General features: G+C 43.7%; 1 protein-coding gene across 2 annotated transcripts; it reads right to left on the bottom strand.

Annotated features, from left to right (window-relative positions):
• Positions 1-938: 938 nt before the first annotated feature.
• On the bottom strand, positions 939-19,967 carry LOC126176050 (uncharacterized). Of its 2 annotated transcripts, none has more exons than XM_049923183.1 (3): positions 19,218-19,967; positions 9,638-10,051; positions 939-2,007 (listed from the first exon to the last, which is right to left on the bottom strand). In XM_049923183.1, exons 1-2 carry the CDS (start codon positions 19,687-19,689, stop codon positions 9,642-9,644), a joined length of 882 nt encoding a protein of 293 aa, XP_049779140.1. In that variant the 5' UTR covers positions 19,690-19,967; the 3' UTR covers positions 939-2,007; positions 9,638-9,641. The 2 variants fall into 2 exon arrangements, with proteins under 2 accessions (XP_049779140.1, XP_049779139.1); XM_049923182.1 differs by having other exon boundaries at positions 9,646-10,051.
• Positions 19,968-24,652: the final 4,685 nt, after the last annotated feature.

Here is a 24,652-nt window from a genome sequence, read left to right as displayed (position 1 = left end):
GCCTTACTAGTTTGTGGATCTGAAAACAGTATAAAACTGAGATGTAAAGAACGGTTTTTACAAAATTGCTGGGCAGGCTGCTTCTTCACTTTTTTGATACTTGGGAACATTGCCTGCGCACATTCCCAAGGACATGTATTATCACATCCCCACTTACTCTCAGATACTAGTACACAATCTATCTACTTCTGTGAATAACTTACATGCATTCATTTTGTTTATGGTATTTGTATTTTGTGTCCGTAACCTAGATCAAACGAGTTGAAGTGTAAAGAAATTACAGATACGTTTGCCTGCTTGTAGACCCCTGCAGTATAGCACACATAGCGGGGCTACAAAACTATTAATCTTCCATGTAACAGTCTTAACGTAATAGTTTAAACCAAACAGTAACAGTAATAGAGTCGTCTGATGCAGAAAACCATCGCCAGCAATAAAGATTGCTCAAAAATGCAAGAACCACAGATCCCCTTCATTAGTTGATGTGTTGATGGAAAGTTATAAGTCTGCCTAATATGTCATCTGACTGATCGCTTTAGCTTGTATTTTTATAGAACCGATTCCCAAGAGATAAAAGAAATGAACTATCTGCTCACCTTTGTTCATTCAACATGGAATGCAGCTTTCATGTGATGCTTAGAAAAAATCTGTCAACTGCCACACGTTTAGAACTGATATAAAATCTGTTTCCTTAAATACTCGTTGCGTCTAGATTATTTATGCTCTGAGCACAAGCGTTAAGCAACTTGAAGAGGTTGAGGGGAAAGTTTTATCCAAACCAGCTGCTCAAAGTATCTTATGTATATTTTCAGTGGGTTACGTTAGTATGTTGCCATCGGAATTATTATTCTGCTCCACTAAACTAAAAGTATTTTAAAATTATCTAGCACAGTAAAATATAAACAAACGGGAGACATAGCTTTAACGGTATCATTTAATTTACATTTACAATAACTGCATTACATTTTAAATGTTAAGTGGCGCACTATAACAAAACGTTCATTTCTCTTTGACAGAGTCACATATGCGCACATAATACAGACACGGAATTAAGTATATCAGTTAATAGTAAGTGTATCTCTAGATTTTTGCTACATACATAATGAAAACTTTCACAACTTTGTAGTACTAATTAAAAGTGTATAAACATAAGCTGCAGCACTAATCATAGTGACTAAGTTAATTGTAAGTCGGACGTTCGTCTTGTTCAGTCCTTGTCTCACAGTAATCCCTGAATTCACAAACATCAACTACGTCTAAAATACCTGTTGATGGTATCTCACAACAGCCATGTGTCGATATTGCAGGACTAGAAACAGATACATATCGGGTAATGAAATTTTATGTAAGCTACTTTTCCCAATTCGAAATTATTAGAAGCACACTTGTATGTCAGCTCTCATCAGTAGCGCACTAAATAATGTTGACAGACATCAATCGAGCTAATTTCAAGCCACCGTCTTGACGTGAACTTCCAACTGATCAGCATACCAAGGGAATCCTTGTATTGGTATTCTAGACACTGAACTGAGCTAATAGGGTCCTTTAATGAGATCAGAGTACCACCGTGTGCTCTCCCAGTGCGGCACTATCATCAGAGTGCCAACGTGTGCTATCCCAGTGAGGCACTATCTGGGTGAACACGAAGTTATGAAAAGGTATAACTTTTGTTGGCTAAAATGAGGCGTTTCTCGCATTTGTCACTTAAGACGTGTGTGTTAGATTCGGCCGACAAATGTTGCATTCACAATACCTCAGTGATGTTGACATAATTACAGTCAGTTTGGTCAAACGTCTTCGTCAAGTCGAAAATTATTGCTAAATGTATTACGATAAACATGCATTTGTACAGTGTGGATATATATACACAGTCAAAACCTGCCATGTTCTGGCTGTCATCGCAGATAATTCACGAAATAAATAAATTACACGTTTGTTGACTCGTTGCGGTGGTTTCGACTCTCCTTCAGCTAGAGGGCCATCTTCTGCTGCGACGTTGACGTGCGCCTGAAACAGATCAAGAGTGCAACAGTGTTTATAGACTCGAATCACTACTAAAGTAAACATCTTTCTGAGAAGATCTAAATCTGCTTTCTTTTTTATCAACTAATAGCTTGTGAATCTCATAACTCACTGTGTTTGCATCCTCTAACATCGATCTGAAAAATTAGCTCTGACATAGCATTACAAAATCATAGAACACTAAGTGACAATATTAGCGCAATTTAGTTTTGTCTTAACAATAGAACATTATGTGAAACGTTATGTGATTCTGAGTTATAACAAAGACGACGTTGTTGCCAGGAGTAGAAATTATTGTGGCATGCTGCGAAATTAAGGATCTTTGAATTGGTGCTATCATTGTATTTCTTTATGATTGGGGTAATCCTGAGCGCCGGCCGTTGTGGCCGAGCGGTTCTACGCGCTTCATTCCGGAGCCGCGCTGCTGCTATGGTTGCAGGTTCGAATCCTGTATCGGGCATGGATATGTGTGTTGTCCTTAGGTTAGTTAGGTTTAAGTAGTTCTAAGTCTAGGGGACTGATGACCTTAGATGTTAAGTCCCATAGAGCTCAGAGCCATTTGAAGCATTTGAACCATTCCTGAGCTGGAGTGGAATCAGAATGGCAGTAGTGGTGGCGTTACTATAAGCAGTGATTTGAAAACGAAATTCCGTAACAAACTGAATGTCCGTAATATGAGGCTGTGTGTTTCTTACTGCAGTATGAACCTGATTTACGCAGCTGCAATGGTATCAATAGCTCAAATAGGAATTTTTTTGCCTCATATTTGAAAGTCAGTGAATTGTCAACTTTCTGTACAAATCTAAAAAAGTTGGTACCCGACTTTACAAACGGAAAAACCTCCAAAAATGCGGTTTATGGAACTGTCATATTGTTAGCATCACTCCTATCCAAATGTCGAGCGATTCGGCGATTACTCCAACCGGCATCTTTGAGCCCAACTACACGTCCTCTCTCAAATGCTGAAATGTGTGTATATCGTTCAATCTCCTGTCTGCCAGGCATAGTTACTGTCGAACTGAGCATACGGAATGAAATTCGCTAAGATTCTATGCCCCGGTTTTGACGTTTCCTCTGTATGCTACCCTTGCCAACTGCAGAGTAACATTGAGCTGCAGCGTCACGTTCATCCATTGGCCACCAAAGTTATTAATATCGTATTTTCTGTCGAGACCTGCATGAATATAGATGTAGGACCAGATTGAATGATTCATTTGTGGTGCGTTTTCTCCCTCCTTAGAGTCTATTCACAGTTTTTAAGTGAGCTATTATTTAACGAAGCTTTATAGCTGGAGCTGTCAACTGTCGACCACACTGAAGAGCCTGTTCCAAGTATAACATGCTGCCAAAAGCTATTTGACTATATTGAACTATTTGTTTCCACTATCAGTGTCTGAAATACTTTGCGCAATATAAGGGTATATAACGCATCATCCCAGCCTCAGATGTCCCAACATCTGAAGACGCCCAGAGACTTAATTTAACGCCCTCTATAACAGAAGCAGCCCACCTAGATGTTATGGAACTCCAGTTCTTTCAATATAATTCGAGCAATGCATTACACCAAATTAGTGTTCTAGATTGGAAAGTGATCAGTCCTATAACATCAAACAAATTGACACCAACTTTGCAAGAAATACGGTGGAGATATGGTAAATTGTTCCATCCACTGCATCCCACTCTACACTTGCAAGCTATTCCTGAATTGTATAGATTTATGCAGTCTACCAGTTACATAACTAACGGCGAGAGAGTGAGGTAGCTTTCTGGTCATTCATTGATTAACCATCAAGTGACTCCAATGCGGTTACATGTCTTGCTGTGGCCCCCAATCCCAGCAGCAAGAAGCCGCATTTATTAATTTAATCCCTTTACCACCAATAATACACAGATCACTGACAAAATCATAGTTACAAATTGATCACTTCACAGTCTTTGTCTGTAGGAAGATAGTTTACATAAAAGCTCACTTAAGAACTGGAAATAAGTAGTCACTTAATACACAGAAAGCAACCCCACTACATTAATATGAGAGAACTGGAATGGTAATGCTGGGAAGGTATACTCTGTCCGTAAACTCAAAAGCGAGCAACCGTAGTGGGGAACTTGCCTTTCCCGGAAGGACGCTACAGATGCCATAGAGCATGACTAAGAATCAGTTTCCCCTCTAGCAGTGTAGACGAGTATCCCGAAATTACGTATCTGTCCATATGCTTTTCTTTCGTTAGTACTGTAACTTGGCTTAGCAACATATCTTTATTCAGCTAACACACTTCGTTGCAAATAAACACTCCTACTCCTCCTCCCCCTCCGCGAGAGTGTTTGCGTATTTCATCTCAGTAATTAATAAGGTGTACTGCGAAAAGATAACTACAACTCTCAGAAACACCCAGCAGTGGCTTTTGGTGTCGTAGTGAGGTAGATACAGAAGGGTATCGCTCGCTCGCTCTTCAGTTCCCAGATGAACAAATGAGGGATATGCATGACTACAGTCTTCCAACCTCAAACGTGTACTCTCCATTCAACCTCCCCCGCCCCCCTAACCCTCCGCCTTTCCTGCCCGTCACACTCCCAGAATACATTTTATCCCATAATACGACTCTACTGCATTTAGATTTGGTACACACATTTAATATTTGTTCTTAGGCCACATCATTTAACAATAAACGTCAATTTTATACCATGAACAGACAACGGGTAAGAATCTGCCACTTCCCATGACTTCGAGCGCTGAAACGTTTAGTTCTAGAGAAAAACGAATAGGGCCCTCTTTGTAGAAAATTCAGTGCAGTTTAATTTTGTACTGGGGAACATTTATACTAGAAGTCGCAATTTTGGAGATATTCGGGAAAAACATGAAAAACTGACCTCTAGCGGCCGTCCCCCACCCGAATCTCAACCGCTTGCCCCACCCGTCAGAATTTTTATTATATTGTTCACGACACTTCCCCTCACCGATTCACAAAAATTTTTGACTACATGTACTTCCCCCCCCCCCCTACACGAATTCCCCCCCCCCCTCTCAACCCCTCAAGCCTTCGTTGACTTGGCTACTAATGCAGTAATGCAGTATATACGGTGCTGTGGGATATGTTGATAAAAATACCACAAATATGTGAGCTTTCAGTATTTTGAGTACAAGCTGTGTGCCAACGTTACAGGAACTTTCCAGGTGAAGGCTGTAACACGGCATGCTTAGAGGACGTGAACGTGCAGTTTACTGCCATACTTCAGACTTCCAGGGATCAGGAAACATCACACAGACAGATCACACAGACAATTTGCTGTAGTACACTGACTGCAAGCTTAGAGATGACAAGATGGACTCGGGACAACAGAGTAGCAAGAAGAATAGGCACGAGTCTTTCCAGTAAGATAACAACACGAGAATACGCAGAATTGTTCGACTGGCTGTGACAAATAGCTGGATGAAAAAACGCTGGAATCCGAGCAGATGTAAATGCTGATTGTCACCTCTAGCTAAGAGAAACAGATTACTGGAAACTGAGTAGAGATCTCGAGTTCGAATTGCATTACTTCGTTTTCTGCTAACACTACACCACAGGCAACAGCGTTGTACTTTGTACAGCCAGAGTTAACCGGAAAAATGAATAGCATTCTGTGGTGTTCCACAACCGGTCTCGCTTCTGTTTCTTTTCTTTTCTCTTTGATCTAAAGTTTTCCAGGCGATGGAATCAATAGTGGGGAGTCTCAGCTCTGGCCACAGGAAAATTTTGTAATTGTGGAAAGGGAGGATGAATGCTCACCATTACATCTGATGTTGTTCCCAGCTGGGCGCAGGTAGCAAAGGCTAGATCGTTTAATTTCGCTTATGACTTGAGCATAGCTGTTCTGAATTCTGACCATTGCTTTGTAGCAATGTAGTTTTACGATTTAGTTAAAATTTCATTCGGATGAAGACACCCCTATTAGGTCAGCGTATCTACGATTTACGTGAAAACAGCTGACTGTATAATCCTGTGTTGAGATTATGTATCTAGAATGGTAAAATCTGTTGTCAGATCCTTCATTACAAGGAAGACAATGCAAGACTCCACACTCTAATTCAAACCACAATGTATGGATCCTCGACCCAACTACCCAGTCCTCTAATTTGCTGTCCACATACCATATCTCGGACGCGATGGGAAGAAGTATACTTACATACCAGCCTCTAGCCATCAGTCTGCATGGACGCTGAACCCGCTCCATTCTTGAGGAATGAATGGATCCTTGGCCTGCCTACCCAGGCTCCTGATTTACAGTCTACAGACTGTATGTAGGAAGTTATGGATAGATGTTTACTTTCACAGCAACCTCCAGCCATCGATATGCATGGACATTTCATGCACTGCTTCCGTGAGGAATGTACAGATCCTTGACTTGCCTACCCAGTCTCCTGATTTACCACCTACATACACTATCGCTCATTAATTTAAATATACCCTGGTATTTCAGATTTACAACGCAAATCAAATGTTATTTCTCACAAAATATAATTGTATTAACTTCCACATATATAGTAAAACCACGATAATTATATTTTACTTTTATCAAAGTGTTCTCCTTTGGGTTTAATGACTGCCTTACAAACTCGAGGGATGCGATCAATCAGTTTTTGTATCATGAATCTATATGATTCCACACATCCTTAACAATATTTCAGAGATGTTCCTTGCTGTATATATTAACTTCCTCGATACGTCTGTCCACTTCATCACAGATCATTTGAGTGGGATTACAATCGGGGCTTTGGGACGGCCATACCATATGATTCAGTACTTTCTAATTTTCCTTTTACAACTGGGGCTTTGGGACGGCCATACCATATTATTCAGTACTTTTTGTTTTTCCTTTGATGCAATGTAGTTCGAGCAGTATGCTGACCGATGTTTTGGGTGATTATCCTGTTGTAAGGTGAACCCTTTGCTTAGTAAACGCAATCCACATCGTATTGCATGATACTGAAGTATGCAATGTTACTGCTTCTGATACATACATCCTACTATTTTGACAATGTCGCCAACTCTATCTCTGACAAAACATCCCCATTATTAACTGTACGTAGAACACACTGCTGGGATACCCTTTCCCCTACAAATCGGCGAACAAATATTCTCCTTCTGGTTCCAAAAATCTCGAAATTCGATTCATAGGTGAATAACACCTTCGTCCACTCTTCCGATGTCCAAGTACGATGTTTTCTAGCCCATTCAAGTCCCTTCTGTTTATTGGCCATAGAAGGGGTTTTCTTGCTGTGACACATCCAGTCAATCCGGCTTCAGTCCGTCTACTTTTTACTGTTGCAGCAGATATTGTTGTCGTATTCATTTCTACCAATTCTGCACGAATTCTGCAGCGCTGGGTAGCCGTGCGGTCTGAGGCACTTTGCCACGGTTCGCATGGCTCCCCTATGTCGGAGGTTCGAGTCCTCACTCGGACATGTGTGTATGTGTTGTTCTTAGTGTAAGTTAGTCAAGTTACATTAAGTAGTGTGTAAGCCTAGGGACCGATGGCGTCAGCAGCTTGCTCCCATAGGAACTTACCACAAATTTCCAATTTTCCACGAATTTGGGGCGCTGTTTTGAATCTATTTCTCTTACTAGTAATTCTCATATATTTATCATCACTTTTAGTTGTTTTACGAGGTCGTCCTGGTCATGGTATGTCCTTATTGCTACCTGTTGTCTGCTAGCTGTGAATGCTGTATTGCACTCCCCCTATAGACACACTACACTGTTTCGCAATTTGGCGAATGGATAAACCTGCTTGGCTAATAGCTACAATTACAACATGTCTTTCTATGGACATCTCCACTCATAGCGCCATACTAGCGATGCGCACACATCAGTGTCACGAAGGAACTGACGTACAGGAACCACATGTTATGTATCGTAGCGATGCTTGCCGTTCGCTGCGGACATTGCATCACTACAGGGAACAACACAGGCGCACCAAATGCGGCGCCTGTCGGCAAATAGGTAAACAAACATATCTGATAAGTACATAATGTTTATGTACACAACATTGTTTGTTGGATACTATTGCATCTTCATGACCACAAACAAAAATCATGACATGTGTACAACTGTTTTACTACTACTTTGGTCCTCAACCGTACCCACGGTATTATCCTTTTCTGCAGAGAACTAGATGTCATTTATTGGATGTAGAGAAATAAATGAGCGGTAGTGTACCATATGTAGGACCATCGATAGGCTTGGTCACAGGACTTATTGCATTCTCGAGGAATTCGACTTGCCTACTCCGTCCCCTGATTTACCGTCTTTCATACCAGCATCCAGTCATAGATCTGCATGGACATTGCACTCATTGCATTCTTGAGGAATGTACAAATGGTTGAAATGGCTCTGAGCACTATGCGACTTAACTTCTGAGGTCATCAGTCGCCTTGAACATAGAACTAATTAAACCCAACTAACCTAAGGACATCACACACATCCATGCCCGAGAGGAATGTACACATCACTGACTTGGCTATCCGGTCCCCTGATTTTCTGTCCACAGACCATATCTAGGATGCGATGAGAAGATACGTACTTTCAGTCCAACTTCGAGTCATCGATCTGCATGGATAATGTTCTTTCAAGCATGGCAAGAGATTGTTCAAAATGATGTTATAAGGCTGGAATGAGATTTTCACTCAGCAGCTTGCCCGCGAAAAGCAAAGGTCCCGAGTTCGAGTCTAGGTCCGGGACACAGTATTAATATGCCAGGAAGTTTCATATCAGCGTACACTCCGCTGCAGAGTGAAAATCTCAGTTTGGAAATATCCGCCAGGCTGTGGCTAAGCCATGTCTCCGTAATATCCTTTATTTCAGATGTGCTAGTTCTGCAAGGTTCGCAGGAGAGCTTCTGTAAAAGTCTGGAAGGTAGGAGACGAGGTACTGGCAGAAGTAAAGCTGTGGGGACGGGACCTGAGTCGTGCTTGGGTAGCTCAGATGGTAGAGCACTTGTCCGCGAAAGGCAAAGGTCCCAAGTTCGACTCTCGGTCCGGCACACAGTTTTAATCTGCCAGGAAGTTTCATATCAGCGCACACTCCGCTGCAGAGTGAAAATCTCATTCTGGAAACATCCCCCAGGCTGTGGCTGACCATGTCTCCGCAATATCCTTTCTTTCAGGAGTGCTAGTTCTGCAAGGTTCGCAGGAGAGCTTCTGTAAAAGTTTGGGAGTTCGGAGACGAGGTACAGGCAGAAGTAAAGCTGTGGGGACGGGACCTGAGTCGTGCTTGGGTAGCTCAGTTGGTAGAGCACTTTCCCGCGAAAGGCAAAGGTCCCGAGTTCGAGTCTCGGTCCGGCACACAGTTTTAATCTGCCAGTAAGTTTCATTTTATAAGGCTGTTTTCTTCCATGCCACATGGAAAACTGGTGTTTGTTTCATTGGAGGTCACTCTCCGTACTGATGATGATGGTCATCAGTTCCGAGTGGTATACCCTTTATGTGACGAACACCTCCACAAAGTTCAGTAAGAGTTTCGGTGAGAGTGTATTTGGATGTCGACATATCTCTGTCCAACGCCGCTAGAAGAAAACCTCTCCTCGAAGAAAGAATAAATGTAACAGAGCAGTGTGTAGGCATCGGAGTGCCTCTTACCTGCCTACCTCCGCACAGGTTTGTGGGCGCTGTAGGCGAGCGAGTGCGCCGCGACGGGCGCCGGGTGCGCGCTGAACTCGCCGTGGCTGTAGCCGGTGCTTTCGTAGGCGACGCCGCCGCCCACCGGGTAGCCGCCGCCGCCCACGGCGCCGTAGCTGTAAGGCCCGCCGACGACGGCGGCCACGGGCACCGGCCGCGCCTCGTGCACCTCGTGCTGCGGGTGGCCGCTCTGCGACACCAGCTTGAGGACGACGAGCGCGCCCGCGACCAGCAGCGCCAGCGTCGACACCAGCAGCGCCTTCTTGGCCAGCAGCGCCAGGCCCAGCACGGACAGCGCCACCGCGCCCGCCGCCTTCACGCCCGCCACCAGCAGGATCGGCAGCAGCACCTTCAGCGCCTTCTTCTTCCCTCGCCCTGCAACACACCCGTTCATTTACGCCTCTGGACTCTAGACAGTGATCTAGAGTGCTTCCATTTTTGGTTCCCTTGAACTATCCTCAGAATTTTGGAACACGTATTATGTTCGAGTACAATGACTTTTCTGGAGACTAGAAATCTACTCTGTAGGAATCAGCATGGGTTTCGAAAAAGACGGTCGTGTGAAACCCAGCTCGCTCTATTCGCCCACGAGACTCAGAGGGCCATGGACACGGGTTCACAGGTAGATGCCGTGTTTCTTGACTTCCGCAAGGCGTTCGATACAGTTCCCCACAGTCGTTTAATGAACAAAGTAAGGGCGTATGGACTATCAGACCAATTGTGTGATTGGATTGAAGAGTTCCTAGATAACAGAACGCAGCATGTCATTCTCAATGGAGAGAAGTCTTCCGAAGTAAGAGTGATTTCAGGTGTGCCGCCAGGGAGTGTCGTAAGACCGTTGCTATTCACAATATACATAAATGACCTAATGGATGACATCGGAAGTTCACTGAGGCTTTTTGCAGATGATGTTGTGGTGTATCGAGAGGTTGTAACAATGGAAAATTGTACTGAAATGCAGGAGGATCTGCAGCGAATTGACGCATGGTGCAGGGAATGGCAATGCAATCTCAATGTAGGCAAGTGTAAAGTGCTGCGAATACACAGAAAGATAGATCCATTATCATTTAGCTACAAAATAGCACGTCAGCAACTGGAAGCAGTTAATACCATAAATTATCTGGGAGTACGCATTAGGAGCGATTTACAATGAAATTATCATACATAGTTGATCGTCGGTAAAGCAGATGCCAGATTGAGATTCATTGGAAGAATCCTAAGGAAATGCAATCCGAAAACAAAGGAAGTAGGTTACAGTACGCTTGTTCGCCCACTGCTCGAATACTGCTCAGCAGTGTGGGATCCGTACCAGATAGGGTTGATAGAAGAGATAGAGAAGATCCAACGGAGAGCAGCGCGCTTCGTTACAGGATCATTTAGTAATCGCGAAAGCGTTACTGAGATGAAAGATAAACTCCAGTGGAAGACTCTTCAGGAGAGTCGCTCAGTAGCTCGGTACGGGCTTTTGTTAAAGTTTCGAGAACATACCTTCACCGAAGAGTCAAGCAGTATATTGCTCCCTCCTACGTATATCTCGCGAAGAGACCATGAGGATAAAATCAGAGAGCTTAGAGCCCAAACAGAGGCTTACCGACAATCCTTCTTTCCACGAACAATACGAGACTGGAATAGAAGGGAGAACCGATAGAGGTACTCAGGGTACCCTCCGCCACACACCGTCAGGTGGATTGCGGAGTATGGATGTAGATGTAGATGTAGATCTGTTCGTATGCGTTACAAAAGTAACCCGGCAAATTTATCAATAAAAATTAATGTTACTCTAAACGTCTATGGTGGAAACCCGTGATCTAACTGGAGGTAACCATTGTTCGCTGCGGCACTGGGACCGGGAGGGTAGCGGGCCCATCGCCCCATCCGTCCTTCACCTCCGTAAGAGATGCACGGTACTCAACTGATACTAGGCTGAGTGGATATGGAGCCGTCCAGGAGGGACTGGAACGAGGCAAAAGGACTGAACTTTGAACTTCCAGAACCGAAGCCTACTGCAGTACCCGCCAGACCATCATGGCCACAAAAATTTACATTCGAGGGGCGTTCAATAAGTAATGTAACAAATTATTTTCTGAAATCAGTTTGGTTGTATTCATAATTCCCGAACACCACTTTATTCTTCACTCCTTTGTCTACAAAACACTTTTTTTCACCACAACCACCGTTCTGTGCGATGGCCTTACGCCACCTTACTGACCTGTGCGTCTACATGGTACAACTCTAATGGTCGACATCGGAGCCAACATCTTGCTGCATCAATAACCTCCACATCATCCACGTTCGGCTTCCTGCGGAGCGCATTCTTCGATGGGCCAAACGGATGGAAGTCGGATGGAGAGAGATCCGGACTGTAGGGTGGATGAGGAAGAACAGTCCACTGAAGTCTTACGAGCTCCGCTCGAGTGCACAGACTTGTGTGAGGCCTTGCGTTGTCATGGAGAGGGAGAAGCTAGTTTGCATTTTTGTGACGGTCAACTCGAATGACAACGTCCGCACGTTCCAACACTCCAGTAGTCACAGCTGTGTACGGCACGTGAAACTTGGACAGGTTTGCGCTACCTCGTTGCGATGATGACAGATGCCTAGCCCAACGATTCACCATGCTTTTGTTGACTGTCAAGTCTCTGTAGACATCTGCAAACACCTATGACTATCTGCAATGCTCTGGGTCTCCTCCAAACGAAATTCAAGGACGTCTCTTTGCTTGCAACGCACCTCCGTTACAGACGCTTTTTTGAAGGCTACGTATAGTGCCGCTACCGAACTAAATTTCATGAAACTACAAGGGCTGAAGCGGGAATAACCCACAATATCCAGCCGGCCGGGTGGCCGAGCGGTTCTAGGCGCTACAGTCTGGGACCGCTCGACCGCTACGGTCGTAGGTTCGAATCCTGCCTCGGGCATGGATGTGTGTGATGTCCTTAGGTTAGATAGGTTTAAGTAGTTCTAAGTTCTAGGGGACTGATGACCTCTGCAGTTAAGTCCCATAGTGCTCAGAGCCATTTGAACCATTTTTGAACCCACGATTCCCACAACAAATTCCACATTTTGTTCACTCTAAATAGGCCGAGGAAGAAGAGTTGTATTATTTATGGAACGCCCCATGCACATCACATAAAAAAATACAGCAATTAGGCTGCTCAGTAAAATCTCTTTACTGTTAGTAATTGAGGAATTTCTACGAAATCAGAACGTCCATATTTGCAATGTAGCTTGGAAAGACCAAACTCAGTGGCCTAAAGTTACAAAACGGTTTCTCCCATTCGAAGGTATGCCTTTAGGGTTCGTATACTCCCCACCCCACACTCCTCATCCCTCACATCCCTACCCGTTTGGTTCCGTCCAACGTAAAAGTCAGCTACGTGAAATTTGATGTCTGTTAGATAAGGGGAAGATGTGCCCCCAAAGCCTCAAAACTCGTGAGATAAGCAAATAAAAAGAAATTAATCAACAGAGGAATTCATCACCTCTACAAAAATTATATGTCGTTGATAAATGGATTCATCAACTAATATAGGAACGTAGTTTACTTCAGCCTCCTAAGTGACGGTCTTCTCTTTTCACATATCGCATTTGTCGGATGACGAGGCGGGTCAGTGACTTCAAAACAGGCAGAGGTGGAAGAGCGAGTCAAAACATTTCTTTTGAAGACCCAACCCGGAGGCTCTAGGAACGTAGAAGTCGTAGCAAGCGCAATAGATTCGTCTCTAGCTCGATTACAGGAGCTATGCGCGTGAAATAACCTAAGTAAATTACCAGCAGACAAAGGTTCTGTAATTTTCGACTAAGAGGCCTCATTAGCTCTGGAGGGAAGTGATGATTTATTGGCAATAAGCACGAATTACGAAACAGGAGCTTACAAACTGTACATCCAAAATTAGAAGTTTTCTGTCAACAATAGACCTAAAAACGATTTGATTAATCAACTAATGTAATCACGTGTTTGCTTGTGTCTCCATAGCCGAATGCCTCCTCATTTCACAGATCACGCTGGCCCACTGGTCGAGTGGCGTGAGCACAATGCTCCGCAGCAAAGTACACCAGTTCCAAGACATAACACTGAAGAGCGGCAGCGTAGGAACACCACGAAGCGCAGCATACTTTCTGTACAATGTAATTTCTAGTTACGAGACTGATGGCAATGGTAGTTATTTTCGATATTGATTGTAGGGTCGGATCTTATTGACGTAGTTCACACAGAGTTCTCCATTAGCTATGCAGTTGTTTAAACGGAAGGAAAACGTTTACAGCTTACTGTCACTCGACTGGAGCCTCGAGAAGTCTTTCCTAGTAATTCCCGGTATCTAACTGGTAGTTTTACATTAGATTTACTAACCATCCAGGTCGGAATATTATACTTCTTTATAACCGGATTCGGCTCTGAAAAACCATCGTCAGATATGCAATTCATTTCTAACATAAATAACCAACACATGCAGTATCATGTATTTTTAGCTTAGACGTCACGAAAGAGATACTGATTAAATACACATAGCATTGAAATTGACGTGCTACGAGTGTAACTAATGCAACTTAGTCATGAAAGCCTTCATGAAGGACTGTAAAGAAGGAAAGAGGTTGATGAAGACGGTGGACAAGCTCTCACTCGGAAAGCATGGGGAAGGAAATCGGCATCCGTCCTGGAGTAATTCAGGGAAATCGCGGAACACCTAAATCTGGGTGGCCGGACGCGGATTTGAGCCGTCATCCTCGAGAATGTGAAGCCAGAATCACTGCGCCATCTCGCTCGATATGAAGGATTGAAAGTCTGTGGTTAGGTGAATAATAGATTTTACGAAAGTGTAATAAATATATATATTGTAGTTTCCAAGAACGTGTAAAATTTTATACATACAAGCATTCCTCGTAAGTCTAGTAAAAATCAAATATGCTTTGTGATATGGTGCTGGTTAATCACAAGTATAAGGAAGTAAAAATGTACTTCATACACTTATCAGACACAAAAGGCCTATTATTTTTATCCAAGTCTACATCTGCACTCTACTAACTCTCTATTTCATTTCTTCATCCTGTATGAGACGACTGTGGTAACTATCGGTTTCGGTTTAGATCGAATCTCTCTCTCTCTGATTATAGTCACAATCATCATCCAAGGTATATGAGAGCGGCGATAACATGGACTCATTTTTTATTGTCTGTTGGGAAACATTTAGTTGCTTGCCTCTGTGTTCGGCCAGTATTATGTTTTTCGTCTTCGTCCGTTCATTGACACGTTTCTGCTGCTTTAGATTTTATCTCGTATTCATCCCACCAGAAATGCGTTCCTTTTTCCACTTCAGTCCTACTGTGTCCTCACTGAGCCTTTGCATTTCCATATACCAACTTTACAGATGCTCAATCTCATTCAGATTTCCGTCATTCAGCACCCTGACTAACAGAATGTTCCCGTTTCCCTGAAACTGGCACTTTTTTTTCTCACAGTCATCAACACCTTGCCGCTCTCCTCCAGGAGATTCGAGTGGGTACTAATCCGGAATCTTCTGACAAAGGAGAGATCAGAATTACAGGCCACATTCCTGTAGCTACACATTACGTGTCCTTAGAGCAGCGAAATTAATTCAGTCCTGCAACCCCAAGCCGTTGATGGTTGGCTATTCTTATGATTTTCAGAGCAGTTACCCAATCATCTCCGCTGGACTTGACAACGCCGTTGGCAGAAGTGTTTGCTTGCCATTGCCTATAATCATTATTCCGATTCCAATCAACAGCTCCGATAATAATTGTGATTTAGAGCATTTCCGTTTTCTGCCAAGGTTGCCTCTTCCAAACCACAGTGTGAACATTAATGTTGTTTAAATCTATGAGCACGTCTAATTTTGGAAGCATGCTTTCAGCGGCCACGGCTGTTCTCAAGCGAGCTATATTACTGCTTCAGTAAGCTCTCGTACACTGCAACTTACTCAAAAGTTCTACAACTCCTGTAATAGAAATAATGGCACAAGAATGATAGTCATCTCATAGGAATTGTTTCGATTCTTTCGATTTGAGTGAAGTTTAGAATGCATAACAATGTGCAGCCAAAAATGCATTTTATCCGTTGCGTCCTGCAGGTACGTTGCAGGCAATCACAGCTGAGAAAAGAGAAAATTTACGCAATCAGCTGTCATGGCGCTCATCGGCAGTGATTATAATTGAGTTTATTAAACGAGGATCCTGACGTAGATGTCGTATCGTTTCGTAAGCTCTACATTGTTTCAGGTGAGTATCGGGGCTACATTATAACGTATAGTTTAGCTCACTGGCTATTAAGTTTTTTCTGTATAGACTATTTCCACGAATTTAAAGTGATTACACAGATCCACGCTAGACATACACCAGGCAATTTAAATGTGCATCAATATAAAGACGGCAGGTATATTCAAGAAATACTTGACACAATGCGTATAACTACGTCAAGTGGAAAATGCACGTTGAAAACTTCAAAGCTACAAAAGCACACAACATGAAGCACAAGCCGCTCTATATAGTCGTTTTCAGACAGAGACGATATATTTTTACAGTTTAATCTTAAGAGCTGTAGCTGATTTGAACCAATTCAATGATTCAAGTTATCCTGTTATGACATCGGAATATTTAAACTTTGGTGTTTAGGGAATCAATGCCAACTATTCATTAACACATTAGTGTATATGACACATATTGATAAACTACGATGGTCAGTTGCTGATAAAGAAAAGCAATTTATGTACTATACCCAAGCAACAAACCGAATATTATTCTGATGCCAATTATCGGATTAAATAGACATGTTTATTGTATTGCTACAAGTATATTACAGTACCTAAAACCTATTTCCATTCTCAAGTTGCATATAATTTCCATTTTATCACATTTATCACTTTAATATGGTTGATTTAGTACATTAAAATTACGCTGCGTTCTACCTTCTGCTATTAGCATCTATTGCGTATCTACTATTTCGACTGTTTTCTTTTTCCACATCATCAGTCTTTTAACGTCAGCACTACTATCAGCAATAGACTACTACCAAAAATACTTCTATCACATCAAAGCAGACCAAAATCAGCATTCTTATACTATTGTTAATTCACCTACTGGTCACCGTATGCTGCTAGAGGCTATGTATTTCATCTCATTCAAGTTTGTTCGTCACGTCTAGACTCATCTTGACATTATCCCAGTCAACAACCGCATGCTACAGCTAGGAACTTGAGTTTTCGTTACTCCTGACATTGTTATTGTAGGACATAATACTGTCGAGAAACGAACAGATGGGTGTTTAAGTAATGATAAGATTACATGTAAACTTTGCAGCGATATCAGGAATCGGAACTTCAGAAAAAATTTCGGTTGTAATACAGTAGAAGTAATAAATATTATACGCTAGCGTTAAAGGTTTCAACTTGCTACTGTTACAAGTTTTCACTATCTTGTTGCAGTATACAGATGACACATCTCAGGCTAAGTATTTCATGCATAATAGGCCATTACATGAAACGATGCTGATTATAAGGAAAATTTTCGAGTACTCTTTAGTTGAGCAAAAACCGGTAATTTTCTGGAAAAAGTAGTACTATGACTCTGTTTTAAATAGAATGCATACTTGAGGAGGTAACGTGCAAAGACGGACATGTTCCCTAAATGCAGTTTTTTACAATCAAAATGTTCAAATGTGTGTGAATTCCTAAGAGACCAAATTGCTGAGGTCATCGGTTCCTAGACTTACGCACTAATTAAACTAACTTATGCTAAGAACAACACACACACCCACGTACGAGGGAGTACTGGAACCTCCGGCGGGAGGGGTCACGCAATCCGTGACATGGCGCCTCTAATCGCGCGGCCATTCCGAGCGGCTTTTACAATCAACATAAAGCTTATTTCAGGCATACATATGTATGAAAATGACACAATGCAATGCAATCGACTGTAGTTTATAGCTGTAAATTAAACCTAGAACGGAAATATTCTTTTATAAGTACGTTTAAATATGGACATGCTCTCATTAGCAGGAACCATTTGGTGGTGTTCAGCGTTGAATGATTTCTATAAGCAAATACCTTTTTTTTTTCAATGTTACAGTTGATAGCATAATACTTGCAACACTATATCATATTACATAGTTCTAACAATTTAGTGTGTTACATCACGGAAAGAATTATGATCTGGCAACTGTGACATTGATATTCAGTGTAGTACCGAATGTTCTGATTTCATTGTTGATTCACAATTATTTAAAATATTCCAAATCAGCGTAACAGAATACACTGATATAACGATAGCATTACCTGTTAATAGAAAGGTCCTTTGAGGTCATTGCTACATTTAAACATATAAACCAGAAGCATCCTCTAAACAGTCACAAGCAACTTCTACCTCTGTGTTGAATAAGGCGGATATATCGTCAAAGGTGGGTGTATACCAATTTAAGTTCCCTAGAATTTTTCACTCTTCACAGAAAATAGTTTGCAGTAGAGTATAACCATCTTTCTTCTTGACATCTGAGATTGAATGACTGAGAAATACTTCCGGTCATGGTTAAGAAAGGAGTTTTGTAATGGTCCATCCGCGTTTTTAAAGAGACTTCCATTGTTGCACATCTTGCTGGGGCTCTAGAGTGCAGATGCCTTCATATCAGCATTAATGTTTCCCGTAGTTTCGTGCTTTTACAATAAAATTCATTCATTTCCTTCATGTGGTTTAATTTTCGTAGGCCTTTAGGTAGGGATTTCACGTCTGTCACTCACCAATCTACATCGAGGTTTATTACTTAACCCACTGACTGGTAGACCTCGTCAGATTCCTCTTTTGTTCCATTTGTCGTCCTTTTTCGTAGAGGTCTCTTCAATTTTTGAAAATGTGCTGAGTAGGTAGTGCCCTCGTAATAACAACTATTAATATTAGTGCTATGGAATATTATTACGAGGGCGCACCAAAGCACGAACTGATGCTACCAACTGCTCTGCGAGGGAACGTCTGACCTTGACTGGAATGGAAATCACGTGACTGGACTCAACGTCTCCTATTGGCCGTAATGGACTAGTTCTTCTTTGTATGGAATGTATATGTGGATAGGTTCGTGTTTACTCTGAACCGTGTATTTTCACAGGTTTCCGAGATTGCACACCTTCGATTTGGCTCTGAGCACTATGGGACTCAACTGCTGTGGTCATAAGTCCCCTAGAACTTAGAACTACTTAAACCTAACTAACCTAAGGACAGCACACAACACCCAGCCATCACGAGGCAGAGAAAATCCCTGACCCCGCCGGGAATCGAACCCGGGAACCCGGGCGTGGGAAGCGAGAACAGCACCTTCGATTTCACTTGTACTGAATGATGTATTTAGAATCTGCTTATCGTATATGTACCGTTCGATTCCACATCTAACTTTTTATATTGTGAACACGTTCGCCTTTTCGTGTCACCTCCTCAATTGACAGCGTGGGCCTCAACAGTGGAGTATTCGGCACCTTGTTATGTTGCTGGAGGGTAATTTGTATTTAATCATTGCGAAGACCAATGGAAGAGTGATAACTGGACTCACCTTCAGTGATGAGCTCGGAGATTTTGGTGCGAACATCCGTGGGCAGGCGGTCAGCGATGGCCCTGGCGGTGGCCCTCGCCAGCTGCGGCAGGTCGACTCGCAGGCTGCGCTCCCGGACAAAGGCTGCCGCCTCGCCCACAGCGAACTGCTCTAGAGCCTGCTCGCGCGACGCCACGTCTTGCGCTTCTTCCACCTGGCGACCCAACTCCCGTGCTGCTGACGTCGACGACACAGCAGACCCTACTTCAGCCTCGCGCACCAGTGACAGCCCAGTCACCAGTGGGATACTGTCCCGGTCGAAGAAAGCTCTAATGTTGCGGTACGCCACTAGCTGCATACACTGTATCGAGTCTTTCTTCAAGCAGCTGTCCCAGGTCGAGGTGGCATCGCCAGTAGAGGTTTCGGCCGCGACAGCCTTACACTCTGCCCGTTGCATCAGCAACGCCATTAAAATCAGTAACGCAGATTTCATTGTGGTTATAGTTCGCTCTACACTTGAGGCGAAGAAAGATGCGAAAAAAACGAAAAACTGGCCGATTCACTTTCACTGACGCTGCGCGTTAGAGATGAGCATACGGCACTCTTAGCGATGGAAAACGGTGTGACCAGCTGCCGACCCAACGCTCCGCTTTTAAAGTCTCTCTCTCTCTGTCTCTGTTCACGCCCTTAGACGGCCCGGGTGACGCCGCACTGGAACCTCCAGCAGCCAGATGGCGCCCTGCGGCCGACTCAGTCGCGTTCCAGGGACCAGTCAGGTCGTCCTATTACTCCCCTCCCTCTCTGACCGGCCCACCCGTTACCCCACATGAGGACACGGGCGGTGGTCGCCACCTGCCCGGGAAAGAGCCGGGCATAGGTAGCGGCGAGACCGTCTGGGCGGGGACGCAAAAAGAGAACGGAGAAGCCGGTACTGGACTAGCAGAGACCCCAATTTGTCCCCCTGTGCTCCCGCGCCGGATGCGCCGCCGCCGTATCGACATCGGCGGGACGAGCCGGACATCCTGTCCCTCTGCCGGCTACTTTGCGCTGTCTGACCACCAGCGCAGTTAGCCGCGCGGTAGTTACAGCCGTGTCGGTCGAATCGAGCCACGTGATCGGGGAGCGCCTCTCTCTTCCTGTTGTTGTAGCGACAGGTTGCCCGCCACAACGGAGACGCATACCGGCCGCTACGGGTCAAGGCCAGCGGGGCGGCAGCACTTGTTGATCTGTGAAAGAAGCGGGGCACGGGCTGTCACACTCACGCACACACACGTACGCACGTAGCAGCATCCGGCTCGGGCAGAGGCGTAGAAATGCAGTCCTTCCAGTTTGGGCCCCGCGGTAAAAGCTCGCCGAACCGGATCGCCGGACTGGAGCGCGCTCCGTGCGTACAGTGACGGACGACGCGGCGCTGCTCGCCTCCGCCACGCCCCTCCTGCCGCGCTGCCGCTCCCTTTGTTGCCAGTGGACCGGCTTCACAGCCGTGCTGTGAGGCGAGGTCAGTTCTGCGTTCTAACCGCACAATTTAACACATACCTAATTTGTATAAAACAACCTAGCTGCTTCACTACTGTTACTGCCGAGATATTTGTTTTCGTGCTTATACACTATTGGCCATTAAAATTGCTACACCATGAAGATGACGTGCTACAGACGAGACATTTAACCGACAGGAAGAAGATGCTGTGATATGCAAATGATTAGCTTTTCAGAGCAGTCACAAAAGGTTGGCACCGGCGGCGACACCTACAACGTGGTGACATGAGCAAAGTTTCCAAACGATTTCTCATACACAAAAAGCAGTTGACCGGCGTTGCCTGGTGAGACGTTGTTGTGATGCCTCGTGTAAGGAGGAGAAATGCGTACCATCACGTTTCCGACTTTGATAAAGGTCGGATTGTAGCCAATCGCGATTGCGGTTTATCGTATCGCGACATTGCTGCTCGCGTTGGTCAAGATCCAATGACTGTTCGCAAAATACGGAATCGGTGGTTTCAGGAGGGTAATACGGAACGCCATTCTGGATCCCAACGGACTCGTATCACTAGCAGTCGAGATGACAGGCAACTTATCCGCATGGCTGTAACGGATCGTGCAGCCACGTCTCGATCCCTGAGTCAACAGATGCCGACGTTTGCAAGACCACAGCCATCTGCATGAACAGTTCGACGACGTTTGCAGCAGCGTGGTTTATCAGCTCGGAGACCATGGCTGCGGTTACCCTTGACGCTGCATCACAGACAGGAGCGCCTCCGATGGTGTAGCCGTACTCAACGACGAAACTGGGTGCACGAATGACAAAACGTCATTTTTTCGGATGAATCCTGGTCCTGTTTACAGCATCATGATGGTCGCATCCCTGTTTGGCGAAGTCCCGCTGAACGCACATTGGAAGCGTGTATTCGTCATCGCCATACTGCAGTTTCACCCAGCGTTATCGTATGGGGTGCTATTGATTACACGTCTCGGTCACCTCTTGTTCGCATTGACGGCACTTTGAACAGTGGACGTTACATTTGAGATGTGTTACGACCCGTGGATCTACCCTTCATTCGATCCCTTTGAAACCCTACATTTGAGCAGGACAATGAACGACCGCATGTTGCAGGTCCTGTTCGGGCCTTTCTGGATACAGAAAATGTTCGACTGCAGTCCTGGCCAGCACATTCTCCAGATCTCTCACCAATTCGAAACGTCTGCTCAATGGTGGCCGAGCAACTGGCTCGTCGCAATATGCCAGTCACTACTCTCGATGAATTGTGGTATAGAGTTGAAGCTGCTAGGGCAGCTGTACCTGTAAACGCCATCCAAGCTCTGTTTGAATTAACGCCCAGGCGTATCAAGGCAGTTATTACGGCCAGAGGTGGTTGTTCTGGGTACTGATTTCTCAGGATCTATGCACCCAAACTGCGTGAAAATGTAATCACATGTCAGTTCTAGTATAATATATTTGTCCAATGAATACCCGTTTATCATCTGCATTTCTTCTGGTGTAGCAATTTTAATGGCTACTAGTGTAAATCATTGATCGTTATAGTGACTGTGTTTATACAGTGTTCGTGTCTCCTCAAGACAGTGTCATTCAGACACGTATGCATGTCTCAGGGAACAGGCACTGTCAGCTACGATTCCAGCTGTGGTAAACTTCCGAAATAGTTTCGCATTGCGCGACTGTGCATTCACCTCAGATGTTTGCGACACATGAAAATTTGTGTGGGACTGGGACTCCCGCATTTCCCACTTTTCGGAGTGGTCGTCTTCACCGCTTCGACTCTCCGAGCAATCCACCACTATCGCCCCAGACTTCCGTATGTCTCATTACCACGAGCCATATGTTTGCACAATTCGTGATTTCCGCACAGGGAGACAAATTTCATGTATGAAAAAAATCAATTTTCTGTACCAACAGCTGTACAATTTTATTTATTCTCTACCGTTTACAGTACTGGCTACCATCTCCAATTGATGTAATAATATACATCAGCTGATATAACGGCACTTTGCGGGCAGGCGTGTCAATTAGCATCATAGTAATAAAAATTGGGGATAAATAGACTTTATTTTGCAAGAATTAAAAAGGGGAAAGTAATACGAAACTTCAATAACTGCACAGTATTACTAAGAAGCAATATAATGAAAAGTAATAAAAAGCAAAGTAGCAAAGACCAAGCGGGACAGAAAGATATAGCGGCGCGTTTGTTTTTTAATACATATAAAAAACATGTAACACATTCTTGAGCTCTCTACCTTCAGTTGTGGCGATAGGGCTGGGCGATGAAAAAGTGGTACGCGACTGCGAAATTCGTTAAGGAGATTATTTAAAGACTCTTCAAGCACGTTTAAAATACATTACGTGTGACGAAGTGATCACAGACGTGTATTGTCAGGTGAAGTGAAAATGATTCCGACAACATAATTCGAACTTTGTGTTAGCTGGGAAAAATACTCTTGGGAAACTATTATGGTTGTGAAACCCACCAAAGTTGTACGCAACGGAAAGCTATAGTTTACGTAAATTCTGCATTTTACAAAATTGTGAAACGCGTGTGCGCGGAACATTAAGAGAATCTTATCCTTGGACGGTTGCGGGGGTAACTGATACAAACAACACTCCAGCATAAAAATAGTTCGCTTATTAACTACCAGATATTAACTAACGGGGATCTAAAATACTAAAAACAGTGCATACACCGTTAAATTGAACCGTGCGTGTGAAAGACAATCATATCGAACATTTCGAGAGCGAAGAATAGACATTTAAGTGCCGAATTGGGAGCCTGGGTAGTGTAGATATTTGGACATTATATGACACGCGTTATTCAGAACACGATATCGACCATTCTAATACAGAAAACAAGGATAGGATCATCACTTCCAATCCCGATTCATATTTCATATTTAGTTAGTGAAAAGAAAGGTGTTAATAAACAAACTACATTTCAATTTTATCCAAGATTTCGGCTTCATTGCGTAGTCTTGACTACATGATAAACAATATCTGTGGAAGTTGTATACAACGTATCGTCACAATATTTAGCCAACCAATATTGCGGGACACCAAAAATGTAAATGCATGAAATTGTTCTTACAGTGTATGTATAATGTGTGAGTGCGACGAACAATATTGAGAAACTGAACATCCATTCCGTACTTGCATGTTTATCTGCGAAAATGGTTCTTGTCGGTACATCAGCATAGAGTTCTAATGGAATCGCTGGAACATTGCAAACCATTCAGATTAATCGAAGATCTAAATACGCATAATGCTGGTATCGCCAACCCCGTGGCAGTAATTGAATTAAGAGTCAGCCGGGAATAACATTTTAATGAATTGACGACCATTGAGCTAGCGTCACAAATTTTCAAACTTTCACTGCCATGTATGAAGGCGAGTGACACCACAAGTGATAACGTCGATCTAAGGGTGTCGTCGTGATCGTATTGAATGACATTGAGCGGTCACACTGATCAAAAATATCTCCAGTCAAGATGGTACCCATACCGAAACTGGCAGAGACTAGACAAAATTGTACAGATGTTTTTTAAATATTTATCAGCTGTAGATAACCACTCGAAGAACGCTTTATAAATTTTATATCGTCATTTTAGAACGTCGAGGCGTGGATGCATCGTTAGTGGCTACGGATTCGAGTCCTGGTCCAGTCGAAATACATGCATGCATGTCTAGACATGGTTCTACCAAGATATAGACAATGTTTAAACACATACATTGCAATTATCAATGATTTGTGCATGTCTGGACGGACCAAAATGACGATATGAAATTTGTCTCTCTCTGCAGGGATCACGAACGGGTGTGAGCATTAGGGTTTTGACTACGTGACATACGACAGTTTGTGTTGTGCTTGGAGGTGTGCTCGGATAGCCCAAGTGGTTAAGGCATCCGCTCGCAATAAGCGTCAAATGTGGGTTCGAGTCCAAGTCCAGCACAAATT

The sequence above is a fragment of the Schistocerca cancellata genome, chromosome 3 (assembly GCF_023864275.1).
Source record: "Schistocerca cancellata isolate TAMUIC-IGC-003103 chromosome 3, iqSchCanc2.1, whole genome shotgun sequence".
NCBI lineage: Eukaryota > Metazoa > Arthropoda > Insecta > Orthoptera > Acrididae > Schistocerca > Schistocerca cancellata.
This window is presented reverse-complemented; position numbering and strand designations above follow the sequence as displayed.

Bases quoted from the DNA above. Each gene is read 5' to 3' on its own strand.
- LOC126176050 (XM_049923182.1), bottom strand. From the start codon at position 19,689: ATGAAATCTGCGTTACTGATTTTAATGGCGTTGCTGATGCAACGGGCA. The intron at 10,052-19,217 runs GTGAGTCCAGTT...GGTGTGTTGCAG, and splicing joins CTCCGAGCTCATCACTGAAG to GGCGAGGGAAGAAGAAGGCG. The intron at 2,008-9,645 runs GTAGGCAGGTAA...GATCTGTTTCAG, and splicing joins GCCCACAAACCTGTGCGGAG to GCGCACGTCAACGTCGCAGC.